At 40.8% G+C, this 26,008-nt stretch overlaps 1 protein-coding gene and 1 long non-coding RNA gene across 4 annotated transcripts in view; one reads left to right on the top strand and one right to left on the bottom strand.

Annotated features, from left to right (window-relative positions):
• Positions 1-26,008, top strand: part of Myo1d (myosin ID) — a 307,808-nt gene that overhangs the window by 154,770 nt on the left and 127,030 nt on the right. For both annotated transcript variants that reach the window (XM_031353808.1, XM_031353809.1), the window contains exon 17: positions 24,863-25,086. In XM_031353808.1, coding sequence (XP_031209668.1) covers positions 24,863-25,086 — 224 coding nt within the window. The remainder of the gene's footprint in view (positions 1-24,862; positions 25,087-26,008) is intronic.
• Positions 1-26,008, bottom strand: part of LOC116078529 — a 38,681-nt gene that overhangs the window by 8,298 nt on the left and 4,375 nt on the right. Inside the window, exons 2-3 of one of the 2 annotated variants that reach the window (XR_004113582.1) lie at positions 25,240-25,364; positions 7,893-7,972 (exon numbers count right to left, since the gene is read on the bottom strand). This is a non-coding gene — a long non-coding RNA (uncharacterized LOC116078529). Of the gene's footprint in view, positions 1-7,892; positions 7,973-10,573; positions 10,730-25,239; positions 25,365-26,008 lie in introns of those variants that run through there. The other variant, XR_004113583.1, reaches the window with a different exon arrangement.

Raw genomic sequence — 26,008 nt, 5'->3', positions numbered from 1 at the left:
ACTAAAATTGTTCTTCCCATGTTTCAGGAGAGCTCTTACCCCTCACCCACATATCGAGATAGCTGACTAGCTCGCACTGCAGCAAGGAGGACATTCACTTAGCCTGACTCTCAGTCTTCTGGCTGGCATAAGGGTTTGCTAACAGGGTATGAGAGCTGGCTCGTGACTTCTTCTGCCAGGACTGCTCATCAATAACTGCTCGTTAGGCTGCAGCCTCATGTACTTGCACATTTTGGGGTCTGGGAGAGGGGATTTATTTTGTTCTTATGTTCTGTTTTCATCATGGCTAAGACATTTGTTTCTTACACTCGCCCTGTGCAGTTTTCAGCAGCTTGATTTGGTGTTTGGTGTTTCATTTGACTTTTGGTTTGTTTTGGTAGCTTTTGTTTTCCACCCAGCAAAATAGTGTTTTGTTTTATAGGTTTCTGGTTTCTTGCTTATTTATTTACTTTTGTTTGATTTTTTTTGAGACAGTTGTATTATGTAGCCCAGGCTAGCCTGCACTCATCCTCCTCCTACATTAGCTGCCCCAGTTCTGGTATTAAGCACTGTGTCATGATGCTGCCTTAGTGTATCATTTCAAGATTTTTTTTAGAGCGGTACAGTGATCATTTATTTAAACTTTGTACTTGCTTATGTTATTTTATTATTTAAAACTTCCCATATAACTGGGAATTGAGGTTGCACACCCTTAATCCCAAGTACTCAGGAGACAGAGACAGGAGGATCTCAGTGAGTCTGAAACCAGCCTGACTTTCAGGCCAGCCAAGTCTACAGAGAGACCCTGTCTGAAAAGCAAGCTTTAGTTTACAATTTACTTTAAATAGTCATGAATTTGCTTTTTAGTTTTTCATCATTTCACAAAAGGCATCAGTTAACAATTTTGTGCATTTTCTCTTCAATTTTACCTTCAAGTAAGCCTGTTCTTTGAAGAAGTTGGTTTTATTGAAGACCTCAGAGAGTTCATTTTAGAAACTTCTGTATATTGCAGGAACATGCAGGCATATATCCAGTTATCTATAAGAATGTTGATGTTACCAAATGGGGGTGGTACATACCTTTAATACCAGCACTCAGGAGGCAGAAACTCATGGATCTCTGTCTGAGTTCAGTCAGCCTGGTCTACCAAACGAGTTCTAGGACAGCCAAGGCTACACAGAAAAACCCTGTCTCATAAAACCAAAAAGGTCAACATTTACTGTGATGGTCTCTAGAATACTCATCTGTACACTTGTGAAGGAGTGAGAATTTTAAAGGCAAGTAGCCTACTTCTATTCTTAGGGAATTATTTTGTTACTAAAGGATCTCTTATGAGGATTTCAGCAATGCCAAGGGTTCCCCTGGAACACACTTTTAGAACAGCTGCCTCAAAGCATAAACTCAGACTAGAAATGCTCGACTGACTGTAAGGTGCGAACATTTCTAAGTATGTTAAAGATTACCTAACTGCTTTTCTTTGTCATTTGTTTGTGGTTTTCTGCTGCATACTCCGGCTAGAGGGCCCGTGAGCCTCTGGGGATGCTTTTGTCTTCCTTCATCTTCCATCTCCCCGTGGGAGTGCTGACCTAGGCTTTCTTGCAAGCTCAGCTGTAGCTGTTACATGTTTATACATCAGTAGAGCTATCAGCTAGTTTCTTATCATATTCTGTGGAAATGGTAAAAGAAAAGTGGTGTGGTCAGTATTGGAATTTTAAATAAAAGTGTATCAAAGGGTAAACAGTAGCCAATTAAGAACATTATGGCCTCAGTCACACAGCTGAAATGAGAGGAAATTATCAGACCATGAGTGTTGTTTGAGGTTCCTATTCTTCCAAGTTGGGATCATGGATAGCTAATGTCTCAAATGACTGTGATAGAAGGTACAGTCACTGGCACATATTTTCAGGATATTAGTAAGGTAGGCATGATGTTTCAGGTATGAATGAGACATTCAAGTAGAAATGACTGGCAAGCAGTTGGTGGTGGAAAGGAAGGAAGGAAGGAAGTAGCAATTTTCTTTTTTTGTTTGTTTTGTTTTTGAGTTTCTCTGTATAGCCCTGGCTGTCCTGGAACTCATTCTACAGACCAGACTAGCCTTGACCTCAGAGATCCACCTGCCTCTGCCCTCTGAGTGCTGGGACTAAAGGTGTGCGCCACCACTGCCCAGCCAGCAGTTTTCAGATTTGCAGTTACCTGGGTATTAATGTAGACTGTGATAAGCACAAGATACAGGAGAACAAATCCAAGGAACAGAGTCTTCCAGCAAGGAAGTATGCTGGACACTTATAATAAAACAGTGTGGAAAAGTGTGTATGTTCTTAATGAAAAAACCAAAGCATGTTTGTCTTCTGAAGCAACGAGGAGATTTCAGCTACTGAATTTGAACTCTTATCCTGTATATATTACTAAACAGTGCTATTAGAATAATAGTACAAGTCATTGATCTTACAATTCTGAAGAAAATCTCTGAGATTTATGCTATAAGCCAACAACTGATCCATTTAAATATGCATCCACATCTACACCTTGACAAATGATAGCCTTTTAGAAAAATAAAAAGGCTTCAGCAAAAATTATCATTGAAACCACAAGGCGTTCTTTTCTTCCTGCCCCACCACCCTCCTCCTCCTCCCACCCAACTGGTGAATAAAATGGAAAAAAGCATATTTGGAAAATAATGATGACTTGTCAAAACCAATTTGTCTCATCCTTATCTTCTCCTAGATATGGCCAGTGTCATCTGTTGCCCTGCCACAGCCCCCTCCCCCCGTTGTCAGTAAGTGTCTCTGCCCCCCTCCCCAGCCCATTCCCCCACATTGGACTCTGATGATTTGCTTTCCAGAAAGAGCAGCAAACCCGTTGCCTGGGTGATAGCTCATTACTACGGCAACCAATTTGGTGCATCAGTATGAATCCCAATTTTAAAATGTAATTATGCCAAGATGTGTACATATGCTTCAGATTTACTTAAAAGAAGTCTGTTCCCCGTTGGAAGGAAACTGTTTCCTGTGTTAGATGAAAGAAGGGGAAAATCTTTATTTTCTTCTCTCAGGCTGAATACACCTTTCAATTGAGTCTCCACTGTGTCAGGAAAACAGCTTGCTTTGTTTTTTTCCCTCACCACTTTTGTTTTAACTTGAGATGTTCCCTTTCTCAGACATTTCTCTCTTGAGACCTGTCACTCACAGCCCAACAGCTGTTGTCTCCATGGCAACGGTGTCTGGCCCCTATAGGTGGTATCAGAGAAAAGGGGGGTGGGGATAGAAACATGGCTACATTTTCATTGCTCTTTTCTATTTTAATTGCTACAAGCTGGAGAGATTGACTCTTTGTAAAGCATTCATTAGTAAAAGGAAAGGGATTTAGTGAATAGATGTTTACACTAAATCACAATATCTGTGCTACCCCATACTCAAGAGGAGTAAGCTCATGAATAAGAAGCATACAATCACAAGTGTAGCTGGAAATGTGTTCAGACACGGGGAACAAAAGCCATCGGAGTTGCTACTGAGCAATTCATTCTTGCTCCTTCCCCAACAAAATTAATTGTTCTAAAGATACAAAGGGCATATTTGGGTACAAGGAGTATTTATTTTAGTTACCTGGCTTATTAAACATGCCTACTAAATCACATAAGCCCTGCAAGTCATTAAGTTTCCCCTTTATTGAAGCTGCTGAGAAGCTGCCAACGCCATCTTCAACTCGGGCTTTCTAACATGCATATTCTCTCCTGACTTCACCTCTGCCCCACTTACTGGCTAGCCTTCTCTGGTTCTTGTGAAGACCAGAATATTTTATTGTAATGGTTGTTCATCACATAGTGAAAAATAACTAACACTTAAAGAATTTTTAGGGTTTTTTGTTTTGGATGGGGTGCGGGGCGTGTTCTGTTTGTGGTATGCTGGGGATGGAACCCATGGCATCAGCATTTGCAAGACAAACTTGTCTTAGCCTTGAACCATATCCCTAGTGCAAGTTTAAAAAAAAAAAAAAATACTCTAGCATATGTAAATTTTTCCACATATTTCATTAACCTAAAAAACTGTAACTGTTTAACAAGGTAACTATATGATATGTGTGTTTCAGTCAGTCTAAGCACCACACTGTTGAGGTACTGTTTTTTCTTTCCTCTTGCTTAGCAAATGTATGACACTACTGCCAAGTGATATACGTGAGTCTGAAATTTCTAGTGTAGCTGAACTGGTGAGCTGTAGGTTCAGTTAGTCAGTCAAAAGGTAGAAAGCAATAGAGGAAGATGCTCAGTGCCCACCATTAGCCTTCACATGCAAGAGCACACATGCCTGCCCATTTACATGCTTGTATACAGGCATGTACACCTGCGTACATCATACACATATTAAATGGTGAGAACTTGCCAAGGAATAATTTAGCAGTATATTAAAAAAAAAAATCTAAAAATGTTTTGCCTCTATTCTAGCTACTATACTTCTAGTAATTAATATTAAGAGAATTCTTTCAAATGTATGTAAAATTGATTTGTAAAAAAAATTTTGTAACATTTCTTATGAAAGTAGAAAGCAGTAGAAAATTTTAAATGCTAAGACAGTAGTTATACATCTGTGTAGAAAAAAAAACATATAGCTATTAATAGTGGCCATGTAAAAAATTAAGAATATCAAAATGTTCATGATAAAAATAACTACTATACAACATGATATTAAGTATTATTTCCTCTTGGCTACAACTATCTGCTTACATACTCATCATAGTGAAGTGGACTAGGACTCATTGGGGACAAGGCTGTAATCTTAGATAAAGAAAATTTAGCAGTATTTTTGTTCAGTAGTTTTATTGAAATGTCTTAATGTTGCCAAACATCATGGTCTATCCAAATTTAGTAGAGTAATGAGAGCCTGTACTTTTTTAAAAAAATCTAATTATATCAAGTGTTGTGGTGCATGCCTTTAATTCTAGCACTTAGGTGGCAGAGGTAGGTGGATCTCTAAGTTTCAGGCCAGTCTGGTCTACATAGTAAGTTCCAGGACAGCCAGGGATACATGGTGAGACATTGTCAAAAAAAAAAAAAAAAAAAAAAAAAAGGAGGAGGAGGAAGAGGAAGAGGAAGATTTTAAAATAAGATATTTATTTAGGATATTGCATTTAAATTAGGATATTTCATATAGAGTTATAAAATAATATCTTAACTCAGAATAGTCACCTATCCTAAATGATTTTATTTTATATTTGTATGGCTAGGAAATGGACCATTTACAGTAAATGAGTTGATGAGGAATATTCTTGGAGAACCAAAATATAATCAAGTTTTTTCATTTAAATTCACTTTTACAGACTAATTTGTGAGTTTATTGATCTTTAAATGAATAGATTATAAATAGAAACAACATATAGCTCTAATCTTATTATTTTGGCCTAAATTTTTTGCTAGCATTTTTATTACAATTAACACATTTTAAATATTTAAGTAAAGATGACATCAACCCAGTCATTACCCAGCTCTCTCTTATGCACAAATTTTAAAACTCAAAGCCATGTTTTGTGTACTGTGCATAGGTATTCTCATATAAAAGCCAGCAACAGCATGAAGATGCCCAGCCCATGCTGAGTGGCCTTCCAGGCCTTCTTCCTTGACTCTTACATATACAACACTGTAGTCTGAGTTTCAGTGATGATATTCATCTATCATAAAGCCTTCCACCTCCTAAAAGTTAAAAGCAAATTCTTCCAGCATCTCATTCAACCGACTGCATCTCCTCCCATGCCATGGGCTGCCTGTGTCAGGTCACTGAATCTGCAGACATAGCCTGTACTGTGCATCTCATTATCATGCTTTTACACATGCTACCTGCCTTGCTCTGTGTCTTAGTCAGGGTTTCTATTCCTGCTCAAACATCATGACCAAGAAGCAAGTTGGGGAGGAAAGGGTTTATTCAGCTTACTTCCATATTGCTGTTTATAACCAAAGGAAGTCAGGACTGGAACTCAAGTAGGTCAGGAAGCAAGAACTGATGCAGAGGCCATGGAGGGATGTTCCTTACTGGCTTGCTTCCCCTGGCTTGCTCAGCCTGCTCTCTTATAGAACCCAAGACTTCCAGCCCAGGGATGGCACCACCCACAAGGGGCCCTACCCCCTTGATCACTAATTGAGAAAATGCCCCACAGCTGGATCTCATGGAGGCATTTCCCCAACTGAAACTCCCTTCTCTGTGATAACTCCAGCCTGTGTCAAGTTGGCACACAAAACCAGCCAGTACACTCTGAGTGTTCTTCAACTGAAGCCCTCCACCAGAGTCTCCCAGGGAAACTATCTAAATGACCATCTTTACTTCTCTCCACTGGTTGTCATTTGTGGCACTAAGATGGTGAATTCAGTGGGAGGGAAGGCCCTTGAGCCTGATGTTGGTTTATGTCATCCTCACTTTGTCTTTAAATTATAGAGTTGGATAAAGCACATCTATGTCAGGTGTGGGTAGGACATGGGGATCTGTTACATTATGAGTAGTTGTAAGCAGGACTGATTCAAGGTCATTTCTTTAAAGCTGATACTTGCTTTATTGAGTGAGCAAAAAGTATATGTTTTAGGGATTATATGACCCCTGGGAATGTGCTGTAGGTGTGAATGCCCCTAAACTATGCCTTGAATGCTCAGGGCAAAGAATCTCTTTCTCAGCCACATGATTTATAAGAATCTTGCTCAAAAGAAAATGCTTGTTGTCTTTTTTAATGCCTGTCCTTTTTTTCCAGTGTTTAAGTCTTAAGCCATTTATTCCTTTGCACATATACCTTCAGCTAGGTTAGCAGTAGTTCAGCAGGAATGGCATGCGCAAGTGTGGGTGCCACACGTGGCCACAGGCACAGGGACTATTACAGTGGTTTTTGTTTTTTTTCTTTTTCTTTTTTATTGATTTAAGTTTTATTGCATTATGATGAGAAAAGATACATTATTTCAATTTATCTGAATTTGTTAACATTTAAAAACATATTTTAATAGAATTAAATCACATTCTTATTTCCCTTTTGCACCCCAACTCCTCCCAGAGACCCCCTTCAATACCTACAATACCTTTTTTTGTCATATTTTTTAAAATTTATAAAATGTTATAATAAAAATGAATATTATAAAAGATATTTGATATAAAACAATCAATTTAACAGTCTTATGTAGATGCTGTCTACAGCAATACTGAAAATACATGTTTTTCTCAATATAAACTTTAAATAACTCTAAACATATTAACTGTATATTTTAAAATACATCACTACTAGTATTTTCTTAAATGAACATAAATATATAAAGTCTTTTTGTTTGTTTGTTTGTTTGTTTGTTTTGTATTTAGTAGAGCTCTTAATGTGGTACAAGCCCAAAATAAGAACAACTTTTAGACATTGGATTTCATTGTAATAAGGCTGTACTTCAATGACCCTCACATCACCAAAGGATTTTACCTCCATCTTAGCTAAGCTGAGAGTTGACAGTTCTGCTGCCCCAAGGAATGTTGTAGGCAAGATTTTTGGATACGGACTTCCTGCTATGGTCAAAGCTATTTGACTTGAGCGAGTAACTTTATTCTCAGCCCTCAAAGAACAATGTTTCTTGCTAGCTAGCCTTATTACATATGAAAGCACAGATACTAGTGAGTTCTTTTTTTTTCTTTGGTTTTTCGAGACAGGGTTTCTCTGTGTAGTCCTGGCTGTCCTGGAACTCACTCTGTAGACCAGGCTGGCCTCAAACTCAGAAATCCACCTGCCTCTGCCTCCCAAGTGCTGGGATTAAAGGCATGCACCACTACCGCCTGGCTACTAGTGAGTTCTTAACAGCTGTTTGCGTACATTCAACAATACCAAGCAAATGCAGGAACTAGTATGTGCAAGAATTATTCTTGACTGAGAAAGTGTTAGAGGTTTTGTTTACCCTAGCCTCAGAGAGTTCTCACCTTAGTCTACCATAAGACATTGAGTTCCAGTCTCACTCCAGTCAGGTATAACTGAGGTGTTGTTCAGTTGCATGTGCCTCCTAAGGAAAAAACAGGAAATAAGGTATTGTGGTTGACACAGTAGAAACCACCCTGTACGGTGGTGTTTTGAAAAGAAATGGCATTTTCCCACCAAGCGTGTGGTATCCGATTTCTCGTCAACCACAACAGAAGAAGCAGAAAAGATGAAGAAAAATGATGTTGCACACATTGAATAGGACAACATGATTAGATCACACATGGCTCAGTTTTTTTATGTGTAAAAGGAAAATGGAACTGTACTGGGGATATAGTTACAAGTATTATATGAGTTAATTTACTCGACATAGTTTCAGCACTCTGTAAGTAATTTATTTACTTTGTGGTGTTGTTAATACCAATAATGCTGATTTGGATTTGAATCAAGTTATTGCCATAGCTATGCCATATAACCATGTGAATTAGTGCCAAAGACTACTGGAAATGATTATTACAAATGTGGTAGCTTAAAACAACAGAAATGTAGTCTTTCATTGTTCTAACAAAAAGTTTTAATTCAGTTTATTGAGCAAAAACAAGTTGTTAGCAAGACCGTGCTCTCTCCAAGGTGATGAAGGAAATCAGTCTCCTACCTCTTCTAGCTTCTGATAGCTCCCGGTGGGTGTGTGGCTTGTGGGTACATCACTCCAGTCTCCATTCTTGCCATCTACCCTCATGGAAACAGTGCAGTCTACTCTTGCATTTTCAGTTCTCCCACTGCTACCTTCTTGTGAATTATGTGACTGCATTTAGGCTCCAGCCAGATAACCAAGGATATTCAACCTGTGTTAAAAGCCTTAATCATACAAATTCCTGGGCTATTTATTGCTATTAAAATATGTAGAGTATTAATGTCATCTGTCTCTTAAAAGGTCTGCTTATAAATATTGTATAATTTCTTTGGTCAGAAACATCTGGACTAAATTGTGTCACCTAAGTCAATATTTTCTTCAGTGCTGTTTAGAAAACCAACTGTCTTTGGTCTATTTACCTAACAAATAATTTACAGAATAGTTTTCACTTGTAAATTCACATGTGGGGTTGTTCGTTATTCTTCAGGAACCCTGTCTAACAAAATTAGAGGGAAACACTAAGAAGATTTATTTCTCGTAAGAGTGAGTGGAATCTAGTAGGTAAATAACCCCCGCCCTCTGCAGTCTGGAGTGTGGAATTGTTTGTGCTCATCTAGGGAACAGTCAAGTATAACTGAGGTGTTGTTCAATTGCATGTGCCTCCTAAGTAAAAAACAGAAAATAAGGTATTGTGATTGACACAGTAGAAACCACCCTGTATGGTGGTATTTTGAAAAGAAATGGCATTTTCCCACCAAGCATGTGCTATCCGATTTCCTGTCAACCACAACAGAAGCAGCAGAAAGGATGAAGAGAAATGATGTTGAACACACTGAATTCCTTTACATGGTCTCAGCTGAGATTCTCTCATTGGAACTAGTGTAAGAATCTCGACTTTCTTTCCATCCAGTAAGAACAGAAACGGAGTGGAGGTGCAGAAGCCGTCAGGTCTGCACACTTTCTACCAGCTGAGGTAACAGGTTTCAGGGATTAGAAAGAAGGCAGCTTTTAGAATCCATTATTCTGCCTATTGCACTACCTTAGACCTTAGCGACTATAACAGAATTTGTTTCTTCTTGTACCTGGAGTTTGACCAGTCTCACCTACATACAGGTTGGTGCCATGCATGGCTTATAGGACCATGTTCTTTTCATAGAGAAACCTGAGAAGACAAGGCTGGCATAAGCATATTTTAAGCTCTCTGGGTCATGTCCCTGTACATTCCATTGGCCAAAAGTAGGTCACATCAACAGGGTCATTCAAGAAGGACAGGAAGAAGCCAGTGCTTGCTGTGACATATGTAGCATAGCCCATCACAGGATAAAGCTAACAGTGACTTGAGGCTAAATCAGCAATATACATATGGGAGAGCAAATTACTCAGTGAAAAGATAGTGTTCTCTGGCTCTTATTGGGTGGTGAAAGAGCTATGCCTGTAATGGCCTTTGGTCTCACAAGACAAGTATATTCCCAAATAGGAATATTCCTAAAACACTGTTCCATGATTTTTAAAGTTTAGAGGCTAAATCTCCCTAGCATGGAAACTGAAGATTCCCTGGGCTACCTGTTGCTCCAGTGCCATGACTCTAAGAGTCCATGGCCCTAAAAAAGCAAGGACTTCCTGTCCCTTTGGAAGGACAGAGACCCACTGAGTCCCCTCTCCAGAGGGGAGTGACTTGGAAATTCTCACAGAAGCTATAATAAATCCAGCGCTTTGTTCTTGACCATGTCTTCTCTCGTAACCTCTACCAAAAGCACTGGGGAGCTAGCTAATCTAGTCTAACCCAAAAATGGCTTCTTTTTTGGGATCAGAATTTTTATATAAGTTTAATATATTTTTTAATTTTATAAACTTTATTTTTAAAAACTTGGAAGTAAAAAAAATTATATAATCCTATATATGAAAAAAGAATACATAATTTTTAAAAAATATATAATCATAAGAATAGAAGTTCATTGAGTCATATAAACTTTAGGTCTAGTCAATAACTTTGGTATATGATGTGATGTTATTACTTATAGAGTTTTGTTAATTTCAAAACCAGTACAGAACTAGTAAATAATTTTTGTTTATTTTGATTTTATAGAATTCCTAGTCTTCCCCACAGTCCCCTCCTCTTCATTCAAGTGTTGAAAGTGTTCTCATAGGCCCTATGAAGGCAGGAACAATTACACAGTAGAGCTCATGGCTTCCTCCTCAGTTGGTTTACTACAAAAGAGAAAACAGAAGTATGCATTTTCCTTAGTCACTTGATGAATGACACTTGGGCATTTAATTTTTCCCCTATCCCCCAAAAGAATTCTTTATTAAAATCCTAAAACTGAAGTGAACAGGTAAGCAGGCACTTAATTTAGAATATCTCCATTCTATACTGGGAACCAGCTTAAGGTGAAGATTTTGTGTTTTTAACAAAATCCTTTTGCTGTGAAAGCAATGCTCAATGAAACTCAAACTTTTTCATTTGTCAGCTATCTCAGTGGCCAGTTGTCTTTCAAGTCGATGTTTGTCTATGCTAGGATGCTCTAGAACATACTGTTAGACTGCTCTAGAACATACTGTTAGACTGCTCTAGAACTGTGGCCATCAACATTGCTCTTGAAGTTCTCCACTGCTGAAGAACATGACTGCTGCCAAGTCTCTGCTGTCCTGAATGTTTCTGATTGGGTTGGCTCTTCCTCATGGCTGTGTAACGGGGTGAAATCCTTCCAAGTTCTGATAACCCCACAATAACTGAGCGCTCCCTGCTGGTCAAACTCCCATATGACCTTTTCTCAGACAAGCAACTCTAATGTATAATAAATGCATTTGTTTTATTCAGGCCAATAATGATTCATTCACCATCAGACGCTCTTTGGAAATACAGTCCTGAATGAAGCAGAAATAGATCTTGTCTTTGTGGCATATACCTTCTGGTAAATAGTGAAGCAAAACATGTGACTAAAGAAATAACTACAGAATATGTAATACTGTGGAGGAAGGTCCCTCAGGACCAGTATGCATGGAGCCAGGATGCTCTGCAAAGACCTCTCTAAGGAGGCTTAAAGAATGGGAGAGCTGACCCTAGGATTAGATCAAAGAGAAAGGGGACTAAACCAGAGACGCACAGAAGCTAAGAGCCTGCAAAGCAAGAGAGAGCATGTAAAAGCCTTCCCTGCAGCACACTGGCTGGGTCTGCACCCCCCCCACCCTGTACATGGCTGTCTCTTCAAGGCTCAGTGCAGCAGGGTCGATGTCTGCACAAGGTGTCAGCTGGAGCTTGGGTTTGGATTTAGTTTTCTGTAAGGACACCTGAGGGCGGCTATGAGGGAGTTCCATGAAATATTCATCACAAGCAGTCAAGAGGGGTGAAAAAAAAAAAAGAGAGGGAGGTAGATCTTGATGATCCTAATGTACTTCTTAGGATCACCCACAGAAACGACGATAGGCAGTTTAGTGCTGGGGTTTATTAGAAAGGCTGTCTGAACTGGAGGTAGGTGTTGCTGACTCCTGGCTTGGCTGGTGTGCTAACTGGCACTCTCCACTATACGTGCCTGAAGTCTTCTGTAGTCAGGTAACTGGATGATGTGGGTGCACACATCTGTGTATCTGTTCATATCTATCAGTTCATTTCCCTGTCTATTTCCCAGTGACATCCTTTTCCTCACTGATCTCTTGCAGGGCTTTCTCATGGTGATTTGATATTAACTCTTCTTAGTGCCTGACCAGAAGGGAGTTGATTAGCATCCTGTCCACTCACCTAGCAGCAGGGCCACTTTTATTATGCCCATCTGCTGTACCTGACAACTAATTTGCATTCCAAAGAATCTAAAGCCCTTATGGGCATTCCACATTTTTAAATCATAGATAATCTGTAGAATGTACCCTCCTGACTGCCACTCCTGGGGTGAGTATGAGATAAAAGCCCTAGCTGTGAGCCCTCTCACCCCCATGGAGCTTACATCTTAAAGAGAAGCATAAAATTATTTTATGGACATATACTCGATTTTAGACCAGGAACAACATTTCTGAATATAGCAGCAACCAAAGAATTGAGAAAGGCAGATGTTGACATCTCTTCCTGCTCAAAACTTAGCACTCTTAATTCTCAAAGTATATCAGTACACAGAAACAGAAAATGCAAGTTCAGACTGGCATAGAGAATGCTACCGTCTTGCTCCATCTGGCGCCCCCTTGTGGTTGCAAGATTGTAGCTAGCAACTTCAGCAACCTGGTTTACTGTTCCAGAGGAGAGGCACTGCTAAATCCTTGGGCAGTTTCAGAAGACACGGGAGTGGTGTTTTGTTTTGTCTTAATTTTCCCCAGAAACACCAAGTAAAATTCTTGTCCTGTTTTATTATCATATATCGAAGTTGTAGTAAAGGGCAAAGTGTAGTCTCAGTAAATATAAAAGGCTAGCTTCTTTTATATACAAAAAGTTTTGCAGTTACTATGTAAAATTCTAAGTACAGGATGGCTTTAAAAAAAAAGAAAGAATGAATGAAGAAACAGTTTTCAAAAGAAAAAATTGAAGCCAGGCATGGTGCTGCAAGCCTGTAATCCCAGCATTCCAGAAGCGGAGGCAGGAGGATCCTGAGCTTGAGGCCAGCCTGGACTACGCAGGGAGACCCTGTCTGAAAACATTTGGGTGGGAGGATGCTGGGGAGATTTTTTTGGTAGTTTATGAGGATCAGAGTTTGGATTTCCAGGACTCATGTAAAATGCCAAGAAGTTGTGGTAGGCTACCTGTAATTCCAGCTTCTGAAGGCAAAAGATAAGAACAAGCTCACTAGGGAAACTAGCCGCATCAGTAAGCTCTGGGTTTGATTGAGGGACCTTGCTCCAATGAATGAGGTAGAAGAACAGTAAGGATGATCCTCTGCATGAACTGAGCATCTGCACACATGGATATTGTTGTGCACATGTGCTCACACACGCAAGCATGCTGTATTAGTGAGGGTTCTCTAGAGTCACAGAACTTATGGTAGTCTCTATGTAGTAAAGGAATTTACAGACTTACAGTCTGTAGTCCAACTCCCAACGATCAACTCCCAACAATGGTCGGCAGCAGCTGTGAATGGAAGTCCAAGGATCCAGCAGCTGTTCAGTCCCACAAGGCAAGCAGGCGAGGCAGAGAGAGCCTTCCTTCTTCCAATGTCCTTACATAGGTCTCCAAGAAAAGGTGTGGCCCAGATTAAAGGCTGTGCCACCACACCTTTAATCCCAGATGACCTTGCTTGAACTCATAGATCTTCCAATCTTAATCTTCTGGGATTCATAGCCACTATGCCTCAAGATCTCCATGCCAAGATTCAGATTGGAAACTTGTATCTCTCAGCCTCCAGATAAGGGCCACAGGTGAGCCTTCTAATTCTGGATTGTAGTTCATTTCAGATATAGTCAAGTTGACAACCAGGAATAGTCACTATACATACATATGCACACATCTAACAATGACGAGAAATATTTTTCAAATGGATAGTGAACTTTTTAATTGAGTAACACTGTAGTTAGTTTAATCATTTTAATATCAGTTCAGCTAATTATCTGTAACTATTTATTAACAGAGCATAGTTGCTAAAACTAAGCATTTATGAATAAAAGAATTTTTGTTATATGACTTAAACTTGCCCCAGATATTTTTCCTGCTTTTTAATTTTTGGAGTATTTCTGAAAACACAATTCTAGTTCTAGAAACCTTATTTTGAACCATTTGTGCACATGAATTTATATATGATGATAATGCTGTTATTTATAATTGCAAAGAAAGAAAACACTAGTAATAGTGTACAACAGAGTATTAGCTAAGTGCTCTATAGGACTGTTTACCCTGTGGCCATCCAGAACTACAGCATAGGAGGGTATTACATCACATGAAAAAACAAAAAGCATTAAGGAACATTTGGTGATTATTGTATGACCTCAGTTTTACATAGAAATATATGCAGACATTAAAAATGAATACACTTTACTTCATTTCTTAAAAATGTAGCCAAGCAGTGGTGGTGCATGCCTTTAATCCCAGCACTTGGGAGGCAGAGGCAGGCAGATTTCTGGCCTCCTGGATTTCTGGCCTTCAGTTCAAGACCATCCTGGTCTACAGAGTAAGTTCCAGGACAGCCAGGGCTACACAGAGAAACCCTGTCTCAAAAAACAACAACAACAACAAAAAAAATGTAATGACTTGGTCTGGAAAGATGGCTCAGCAGGTAAGAGCACTGGCTGCTCTTCCAGAGGTCCTGATTTCAACTCCCAGCAACCACATGGTGGCTCACAACCATCTGTAATGGGATCTGATGCCCTCTTCTGCTGTGTCTGAAGAGAGACAGTAAACTCACATACATAAAGTAAATAAATAATTCTTTTTAAAAAATGTAATGACTTTTGTAAGGCAACATAACAAATCAACATATTTACTAGGAAAATATTGAAAACATGAATGGCAAGATGATCTTCATTTGTAAAGACCCCACGTAAGTCAAGAGGAAATCGAAAGCTAGAGAAGCAGAAAAAAAGAAATGTTCAGATTGCAAATAACTGATAAAATGAGTTTATCTGTAAAATGATAGATGCAACAGTTACAGAAGTTATTTCAAAAATCAATCATTCTTTGTTAAGCATTATTTTTTATTCTTAATATATAACTAAAAAACTCCAATTTTCAAAAATACATTATAAAACATTTCCTCAGGAAGAAATAAGTAAAAGTATTTTAATTGCAAATACAAGGTTATATTTCTAGTACAATTGGCTTTACTTTGTTTGTTTTACTTTGTGATTTTTATTTGTTTTGAGACAGAGTATTACATAGCCCAGGCTGGCCTCCAGTTCACAATATAAACATGACAACCTTGAACTTCTGATCACCACCACCATGCACAATTTATGCAGTACTAAGGATCAAACCTAGGAGCCTTGTGCATACTAGATGAGCACTCTATCAACTGAGCTGCTTCCTCAGCCCAGGATTCTCATTAATAGGGATAGTTAACATCTGTGTGCAGATGTAAAACTTTAGCGTCACTGAGCAAGTTCAGTATTCCCCTTTATATATTTTTCAAAAATGGTGGCATTTCTTTGTATCAGCACAGTGGGATCCCAAACTATGTTCAAGAACACTGGTGTCTCAACAGAACTTTTCTGGCACAATTCTCCATTGCCTACTCCAGAGCCACACTGCTACCAAGAGTTTTAAATATTATTTGAACTTCTCTGCAGAAGCTTGGCATGTAGGGCAGAAATAGCCTTTCCAAACCAAGCATTTAAGAATGGAAGTGTATTCGTGTATTCCCAACTTATCCTTAAGTTTAGTTCCTACTTTTTATTAATAAAAGAAACAAAACAGCACATTTACAATCAAGTCAAGACCAAGTCTTTTTAAACGCCTGTCCTTAAATGATGTCAGATGCCTCACACAAGACGAGTCCCAGTGCACTGTTTCCAATCACCTCCTAGGCCATGGCAAGAGAGACCTTTGAGACAATGCGTACACATTATCAGGAGCTGTTGTGGTCAGTGGTAGATTCCGTATAAGTATAAGATGGTAGAATCAATATAAGATGGTCAGTTTACCAGGGAAGAACCCGCAGAGCAAGGCTCTCCTTAGCCATGCAGAGCCCGTCAGGGAGCTGTCCAGCTGGCCAGTGCTGGATTTCCTAACAGCAACCTTGCTCTGCAGTACTGGACACTTGAAACGGTTGGAGCCCTTTAAAGGGGTTTTTAGTAAAAGACAGTAATACTGAAAGACGTGGTAGCATACACTTCTAATCCCAACACTCAGGAGAGAGAGGCAAGTGGATCTCTGTGAGTTCTAAGGCAGCCAGAGCTGCATAGTGAGACTCCATGTTGAAAAAGAGCTAAAATCAGGAAGTAGGCTTCATGACCATTTCAATCAAATATATCATGTATTTTGACTGCGTTCACTATTTCCCACTTCTGTCCTCCTCCCTACCAGAAAGCACAGATAAATAACGCTTAGATCTCGATGTTTCAACTCTAAGTTTTGGGCATTTCTTGTTTGTGTGTTTATGTCTATGTGTGCCATTGTACAAGTGTGGAAAACAAAGAACAGTTTTGGGGAGTCTGTTTTCTTCTCCCACCATTTGTGTTCCAGAGATTAACATCAAGTCATCAGGCTTGACAGAAGGCACCTCTACCTGCTGCGCCTCACTGGCCTACCACTCCAACTGTGTGTGTGTATATGAGTCTGTGTGTCTGCACACACCTCTAGTGTACACACACATACATAAATATTATTTCACATATGGAAAATTTGTTAGAAATACATCCTTTAATTTTTTCTTATCACTTATAAATAATTTTAATTTGTGTTATTTTGAGATAATTTGGGTACATCCTCTCCCACTGAGGCCCAAACAGGCAGTCCAGGTAGGGCGTAAGGAGAGTCAAATGTCAGGGAACAGAGACTGAGATAGGCCCCGGTTCTACATGTTAGGGGACCCACATGAAGACCAAGCTGCACATTTGCTAGAGGTCTAGGACTAGCTCCTCTATGTTCCCTGGTTAGTGGCCCAGGCTCTGTGATCCCCCATGGCCCCAGGTTAGTTGACTCTGTGGATCTGCTCATGGTGTCTTTGACCCCTCTGACTTGCTCACTTCTATCCCCCACTCTTCAACAAGACTCCCCAAGCTCTACCTGATGTTTGGTCATAGGTCTATGCATCTGACTGCATCCACTGCTGGATGAAGCCTCTCAGGAGACAATCATGCCATGTTCCTGTCTGCAAGCATACTAGGTCATTATTACTGTCGGGGGTTGGCTCTCTCCCATAGGTTGGGTCTCAAGTTGGGGCAGTCATTGGTTGGGTGTTTCCTCAATCTCAGCTCCCATCTTTATCCTTGCATATCTTGTAGGCGAGACAAATTTTGGATTGAAGGTTTTGTGGGTGGCTTGATGTCCCCCTCCTTCTGCTAGTTTTCCTGCCTACCTCCGGTAGCCACTTCAGTTTCTATATACCCCCCTGCATACTGGTAGGATTCACAGCTAGCGTTGCCTCATAGACTCCCCGATTCATCTCCCTTACAGTAAGTTTGGTGGTGGAAGGCAGAGAGCCTTCCCTCGTTTATTTTTCTCGGTTTCTTTCCCTGTGCCAAAGTACCATGTTTTAGAGTGGTGCATCCTGATTGTGTTCAAAATGAGGTGTCTATATACAGAAACATCTGTAGTCAAGTATGTGTTAAAAATATAAATATTATATAATGTATATATCCAGAATGTCTCAGGGTATCTAATATGCTAATGTGAGCTGTAAATTTCCAAAATAGGAGTTTCATTGTACAGCTTTTCCAAACTTAATGAATAGTTGACCTCTTTTAAATATTACAAAAGGCCTATTTCAGAATTCACTATGGGAACTCTGCAGAAGAAAGACTTATCTCTGGCTGGTTCTGAGTTTTCGAGTATCTAGGGAAGCGTTCAAAACTGAGATCTTGTGTAAGCATATGACACTAAGATGTAAGGGGTAATTTTTTTTTCTTTAAGGAGGCAAAGTTGAAACACCCCAAGACACCACTATGGATCATTTCAAACTCATAAGGTTTGACAAAAACACTATAGTTCTCTATCAAAAATCAGTTTAGAGGTAGCCTTGGCCTGAAAGATTGTAAAGGTGAATTATCAATTTTGTAACTTTACTCCCAAGAAACTAAAAGCAGACAAAAGCAAACAGCCACTTCAGTACAACTCTACGGAATGCTTACTCTGAACAGGGTGGAGTCCTGGTACCAACCCTCAGATTACCAGGCCTGCTAACTGAAGCACTTTGTTTTCTTTTGTCTGCAGAATAACTGTGATTTAGGCTTCGAAGGGGTTAATGTTGAGATGTTCTCCTGGTAGTAGTTGACCAAAAGGTCAGTTGCTTCCTGAAATGAGAGTTGCCAGGAACTTGTCACATCCTATCATTGCCATGCTGGAGTCACTGTGAGCAACAGTGGTCTGCACTCTAGTGACAGCTAAAGGACCCAGGCAAGGCTGCATGTGAGACAGGCAATTCTCAGGCCCCTGGCTGCTTAGTGCTCCAGACTCAGTTACCACAGCTCAAGGATGGACTCTTTGTGTTTGTGTGTGTGTGTGTGTGTGTTGGTGCACACATGCCTCTGCATGTGTAGAAATCATGGAGTAACCTCAGCTGTCAATCTTTACTATTAATCTCCGCCTTTCACCTTGTTTGAAACAGGGCCTCTCTTTTGTTTTTTATTTTGTTTTTCTGCTGTGTGTACCAGGCTAGCTGGCCTGCAAGTGCACAGGATTCTCCTGTGTCTGCCTTCCATCTCTCTGTAGGAGCACTGGGGTTACAGATGTCTGTGCTTCTGTATTTGCCTTTATGTGGGTTATAGGGTTCAAACTTGGGTCCTCATGCTTGCACGTCAAGCTCTTTGCCCACTGAACCCTCTCTCTAGCCCACAGTGACCATGTCTAAATTACATTCTACAAGGCAGACCCAGCACCCCTCTCTGTAACAATAGTTTGGCTCATCAGGACAGCTTATTATGATAGCCATTCACATGTACTTCTCTGAGTCTCCTTTTTAAAAATGGTTTATTGACTGAAGATTTAGTTACCTCATTGCATCTTAGATTTCCCATAGATCATCTTGAAATATTATTAGTTTATATGTAATACTGAGGGGCTATGTTTTAGGAATTATACTAAAAACATAAATTATATCCACTAGATTTTACCTTCTTGATACATACTAACCTGCCATTCTGATAAAAATGGTTTAAAATAGCATACTAGGTCTTTATTAATTTTGTTCCTCAAACAGGTATTTTAGGAGAAGAGGAATATTTTTCTGTCTTTGATCCTTGCTTTAAAATAACTCCTGGAGAACAATAGGATATATGTAACATGAAAGAAGAGGAGACTCCTTAGGGGGAGGAAGGGATGAGGAAAGGAGGCGGGGAGCACAGTAGAGGATAGGCAGGATCGAGGTGTGATGCCCTGTGTGTATGAAAGGGCCACAGTGAAAGTCACTGCCTTGTGCACTCACCAAGGAAACTGCTCGTAGAAGGGGCCAAATCAGATGGTCCCATTCTAAATTGGATTGTGTTTGTGAGTATCTGTGATAAATTCTATGTGTTTTATGGTTTGTTCAAAGTTCAATCTAGTACTTAAATGTTCTCTCTTATCCACTACGGTTCTTGAACAGGTAGACCCTGTCAAAGTAACAAAGATGAGCAATTACAGTGTAGAAATGGAGACAGACCCTCTAAAAACTGTCTGTAGGCCAGACAATGGTAATGTGTACCTTTAACCCCCCACACTTGGGAGGCAGAGGCAGGCAGATCTCTGAATTCAAGGCTAGCCTGGTCTACAGAGTGAGTTCCAGGACAGCCAAGACTATACAAAAAAAAACCCTGTCTTGAAAACCCAAACCAAACAAATGAAAAGCCTAAATATGGAGATCTAGGAAGCTAAATTTTGAAAAATTCTGGTTGTAGGAACCAAGAGAATGCCCACTTCAGAGAGTACTAGAAAGGTATGAGATGGTAAGTAGTTCTAACCATTAGACAGACCAGTAACCATGACAACAAGGATAAAAATAACAAAACAAAACATGGGGATCTGGGATGGAGAAAGGAAAGCTGCCTCTTCTGAAACTAAAGCAAAGGTTCACAATTAACCTGTAATGAGTGCCAGATGTTTCTCTGAGACGCCTGACCACTGAGGAAGCATGGGCCAATGGAAAGATGCAGCTTCCAGATGACACTGGAAGACCTGTTAAAGGCAGAGATTGGGTTGACACCCCTCTCTGCCCCCTCATCCCCAGCAGCAGGGTAGTTCTAAACCTTAGATAAAGCCACAAGGACAAGCAGAGTCTTAGCACACAAGACAGCAGACAAGAGACAGGAACAACCTTTGGAAGGGGACAAGTGATAATTCCCCCCAAGCAGGTGGAGAAATCTAAGTGTCTGCATAAAGCAGAAGCGACACATTCATCTCCCCAAGTTGTGGGAAGAGCGAGGTGCCTTGTCCATAGAGGAGTGAGACGGGCACTGAGGAAAGAGACTAGTAAGCATTGCATAAAGGGGAGAGGATGGCCAGGGCTCCTTCCGGGCACCAAGAAGCTGGTGACTCCCTCAGTCTCTTTCTCACAATGCACCAAGTTTACTGTCTAAAGTCCTGGGCTTGGGGACATCAGACTCAGAAGGTCAGGCATACTGAATCCAAGGATGTCACATGAAAGAGTAGATACTAAAGAGCAAGGCACGCACCTTCCATGCCTTCCCCTTACTCAGAGAAACCTAGTAGCAAAGAGATATATTTACATTCCAGAGTTCCTGACGAATGGCTAATCCCCAGCCAAGTCATACGCTGAGGGAAAGTGAGATGTTGTGAAATAGGAACCCTGTGCCTTTAATGGAATCTTCTACAAGCAAGGATGAGCTCCTTCCTGAGTGACTGCAACATCCTTGGCACTGTCATAGCCGTGAGACACAGCAGTGAACAAAGAGAAAGAGCTCTTGTCCAGTCAAGCCTGACTCGTAGAGAGGAGCCTGAGCAAGTCAGCGGCACAGTCTACTAGAGAAAGCTGGGAGCTTGAGATAGGAGAAGAGATTGAACATAGAACAGGGGAGTTGGGTACAGGAGAAGGAGAGTAGAGACAAGTTGAACTCTTCAACAGGATAGTGACGGCTGAAAAAGCCCAGAGTAAGAAAGTCAAAACTCATGTAGCATCTGGAAGAAGATCATCTCAGACAAGGAATAGCTAGCATGAAGGCCTGAAGTGAGGAGCCCTGGCTAGTTCAGGGTGCAGCAGGGAAGCTGGTGTGTCTGGGACAAGCCAGGAAGAAGAGAGGCAGTAGGAGATGGGGACAGACAGGGAGGAGTATCAGGCAGCCATTGAAGGATCATTTATTATGAGAAACATAAAGAGGCATATTTTGGGGTAGAGATGTGACAAAAGATCACATGCTCTGGCGGGCAGTGGTGGCGCACGCCTTTAATCCCAGCACTTGGGAGGCAGAGGCAGATGGATTTCTGAGTTCAAGGCCTGCCTGGTCTACAGAGTGAGTTCCAGGACAGCCAGGACTACACAGAGAAACCCTGTCTAAAAAAAAAAAAAAAAAAAAAAAAAGATCACATGCTCCTTTGTGGAGCTTTGGTACCTGAATAGGTAGAGTGCTTGGTACTGTCCTGGTCCCCTGTTCCTATGGGATGCTCCTGCTTTCCCTCTGTCCTAAAAGGCTGCTGGCCCTTTCCTGTGGCTCTGCTCTCCATGCTCTCCGTACCACTTAACCAGGACACATTCTCAAGTATCGGGCTGCTCTTCTGATGAACCGGCCTAACCCCATCTTAAGATCAATAGGCATCTGTTATAAGGTTAAAAATAAGTTCATTTATGTCTACTGTAAAACTTGAGTTCCACCATACCTTGACCCATTTTCTGGAATTTGACATGTTCTACACCCTATACCCTGACCTCTGCCCTCATAGGTTGTCCTGCCAAATTCCTACGTGACATTCCTTGGAAACCCCCTAGCCTTGTAGTTTGGAGACTGTAAAAACCTCACTTCTCCTATGTTTGGGGTTGGCCTCTCAAATCCCACATTTAAGGAGAAGTGGTCTCCTGAACAACTCTACTGTGCACATGTAATAAAACTTGCTAAAAAAAAAAAAAAAAAAAAAAACTTGCTATAAATTTGGCTAATTTGGGTGGTGGTCTTTACTCTCTTTAGGTGGGATTAACACTTCCTAACTTTTGTTTTTTATTTTTGAAACAAGATCTCATTTTTAAAATATTAAAATGCTTCTTTCTTAATTTTTAAGATAAGGTCTCCTTGTGTAACCTAGGTTGGCCTTGAATTTCTGATCCTCGTCTAAATCTGACCTTATTAAAATGCTCTTAGCTGGGCAATGTGGTGGTTCACATCTGGAATCCCAACACTTGGGAGATGGAAGCAAAATTCTGTGGATGAGCTTGCTGGTCTGAAAAGTATCGATGGTTACTTGGTGGCCATGTGAGACATTTGGTAAAAGTGAACACTGATACACTAAAAAGGTAAAGGAGAAGTTTAGAAATTATACCTGTAGTTCTAAACTATGAGTGAAGGCAAACATGGTAATAGGAGAATAGCCATACTCCCCTGTACAACAATAAGCCCATTTTATATGCTATACATGATCTAATGTAATACATATGTGTGTGGATTGTTCAGAATATGGTATACATAATAAACACTGAAAACTGTTTTGACAGCTGTTGAAACGACAGCAGTATGAGTGTTGGTGAGACAGGTAAATGCCCAGGTTTTGCAATTTGAACAGAACATACATGTATAATATGTGCAGATATGACAATAGGTCCTAGAAGAAGCAGCTAAAGTATTTTATGAAGAATGAGCATGCAGGATGAGAGACTACGCTCAGGTACCAGGAAAGGGGTTACTGTCTTTTAGGCTAAGCATTTTTATACTATTTTTTCAACAATCTAAAACCTACATAAGCCAACTACACAAACAGAACAAATGAAGCCTGTCCTCAAAAAGCACTTCCGGAATGCTTTTAAAGTTTCCAACCAAAACTGTTTTAATAAAAAGCTTTACAAAATGCTTCTTGGAAATTAGAAGATTGGCTTTGTATAAAGTGGGCACCAGAGAATCTCAATTTTCTTCCCCTCTGAAAAGCAAAGCCACAAACAGTAGGAAACTTGAAGTGTTTTGTCTAAAAGAAATTGAATCATATACTTCCACCCTCTAATTGTGTTCCCTCTGGTTTCTCAAGATACCAAAGAAGGGGCCTTTATTTTAGCACTCGGGTGGGGGCGTAGCACAGCCATCTGTGCAGCACATTCGGCTACAGGAAGGAGCGCTGAGACTAAAAAGGGTTCTGTTCAGTGCCGCGTGAGAGCCCAGGATGGTTTTCATTGCCTCATTGTCTTACAGTATTGGTGATGCGTGAACTCTAGATTCCCATCACACACATTGCTCACATACCATGTTTCCCTTATTTACTGCGGGTTTTCTTGACCCTTCGGGCTCCCTTGATAACCTCCTCCCATGTGGTCTGCAAACAAATCCGTGTGCTTGCTCGTGCAGTGTGCCACAGGCTGCGGAGGCAGAACACTACCAGCACACAGTGAGCACTCAGCCTGCAGGAACACAGCCTCAAAACAGCTAAATGGAGGAGCTGGTGCAAGTGTGTCTTAGGAGAATTCGGGAAGCACAGATGGGGATTCAAGAGGAATTACAGGAACCCTGGGGAGGCTGGAGAACCCATACTGTGGGCTTTGAATTCACAGTTGAAACCGGAGAGAAATAACACAAGCAACCAACCTAAGGACAGTGGCACTGGGTGATTAAGGCACAGCGGTGAACAGCAAGGGATCTGGGGGTAGCATTCAGCAAAGAGAGTGGTTAGTCATTTGAGGTCGCAGAGCCTCTGTAGCAGAAAAGGGCACATATTAGAAACAGTAGGGAAGAAAGCAAATTCAGTGATTGATAGAATGAGTCAGAAAAGGGCCCTGGATCATCAGTCAAAGATTACATTAAATTCGGCTTTCTCAAAAGATTGTAAAATAGGAGTACCTGGATACAGGAGCTTGAAAAATGTAAATATCTCTGACATGATGCTTGGACAAATTAAGTGTTTATATATTGTCTGATTAATTCTGAGTGCTGATGCTCAGGAACACTTAATATGATATTGATAATCTCTTTGGCCCCTTCTCCCACGAATGAATATACTAAATTCTCAGGACTGTATCTTGTGCCTAGGAAAAGCTGGAGCGTAGGCTTTCTGTAAATCCAGTTGCAAAGCTAAAGTGGCATTCCGCTTAGCACCGGTGTGTTCTCTGTGTGAAGCTGCATTTCTGAAGCACTGTAGATGGCTCTGACTCATCTTACTTGTCTTCAGCTTTCCTAAAATATTTATCCATCTACAGATACTTGCATTTTGGTTTTCTTCATTTTGTGATAATAAAGTTAAAACAAAACTACTTTAAATACCACACACACTTCTCTGTAAAATTATGATTGGCTGGGGGGAGGGGGGTGAACTACTGTGATTCCTTGCGCCATCTACTGGCAACAGATGGAATGGACAGGCTTTGTCTCCTTTTGGTGGTGGTAGTTTTAGTGTATGTTAGTTTGTTTGAGACAGGGTTTCTCTATGTAGTTCTGGCTATCCTAGAACTCACTCTTTAGACCAGGCTGGTCTTGAACTCAGAGGATCTACTTGACTCTGGCACACACCACCACCCAGCACCTCTGCATTGTCTTTGATTTTTACTCTAATCAGGTTACCAGCTGAGCTGGTTAAGCAGAGGAACCATCTGTAATGCCAAGGTCACCTACTACTTAGTCAGCCAGCAATATTCTCAGTTTCCTTTCTCTCTCACAAAGGTGTGGCGTGGCACCCTGGCCCGCATGCGATACAAGAGGACCAAGGCAGCTCTGACAATAATCAGGTACTACCGGCACTATAAAGTGAAGTCCTACATCCATGAGGTAGCCAGACGATTCCATGGTGTCAAGAACATGAGAGACTATGGGAAGCATGTGAAGTGGCCAACCCCACCAAAAGTCCTACGGCGTTTTGAGGAGGCCCTGCAGTCGATTTTTAATAGGTAAGAACTTGTTGGCAAGTGCCACGTTTCCTGTCCAGTGGCATTCTCCCAAATCCTAGGCCATGGTAGTGACTCAGCTCTCTGCTGTTATAACGTCTGCTTCTCCCTCTGTCTTGCATTTGATCGATCTGTTTTCAAAGGGCATCTGCTTACCTCTCAAAGTAATGGAATTGTCAGCATATTTTTCCTGTAGCACTTGACAGCATCATGCCGCAACATCCAAATGCCTGGATCTAAGCCACATTTAAGATAAACTACCAGCATGCTGTCCCCACTTCCTGTCATTAGCAAAAAAACATAAATAACTTCCTTAAAATCAACACACATACTTCAAACTAGCAAGTCACATTGATCCTGTCAGGGTGGCAGCTCTCAGGCCGGCTATGCCTGAGACTCAGCAGAGTTCCTGCACCCCTGACACCCTGGGCCCACCAGAGAATCTGTTTGATGGAACAGAGCATGAGCCAAGGCCTTTTACAGTTCCCAGGTGGCTTTAAAGTATAGCCAAGGGAGAAAACAACTATTTTAGGCCATGTTTTTTTTTAAATAAATACCCATGGAAAAAATTGTACCTTCCCAACTGATTTTTTATGACCTGCCCTGACTCTGAGATTGTTTTTGCCTAAGTCCTTCCTCCTCATATTTTTAGCTTATTTGTTGACAGCATGTACACGGCAGAGACAGTGGTCATGCAGTGTCTTCAGAGAATTGGCTCCCTGGAAACACCAGAATCCACAGATTCTCAAGCCCCTGACATAAAGTGCTGTGATCCTTCCTTCCTCCCTCCCTTCCTTCTTCCTTCCCTCCCTCTCTCCCTCCCTCCCTCCTTCCCTTCCTCCCTCCCTTCCTCCCTTCCTCCCTTCCTCCCTTCCTTTTTTCTTCCCTCCTTCCCTCCCTCCCTCCCTTCCTTCTTTCCTCCCTC

This window comes from Mastomys coucha, unplaced genomic scaffold (assembly GCF_008632895.1).
Source record: "Mastomys coucha isolate ucsf_1 unplaced genomic scaffold, UCSF_Mcou_1 pScaffold5, whole genome shotgun sequence".
Taxonomy (NCBI): Eukaryota; Metazoa; Chordata; class Mammalia; order Rodentia; family Muridae; genus Mastomys; species Mastomys coucha.
The sequence above is the reverse complement of the archived record's forward strand: the minus strand, read 5'-3'. Positions and strand labels throughout refer to the sequence as shown.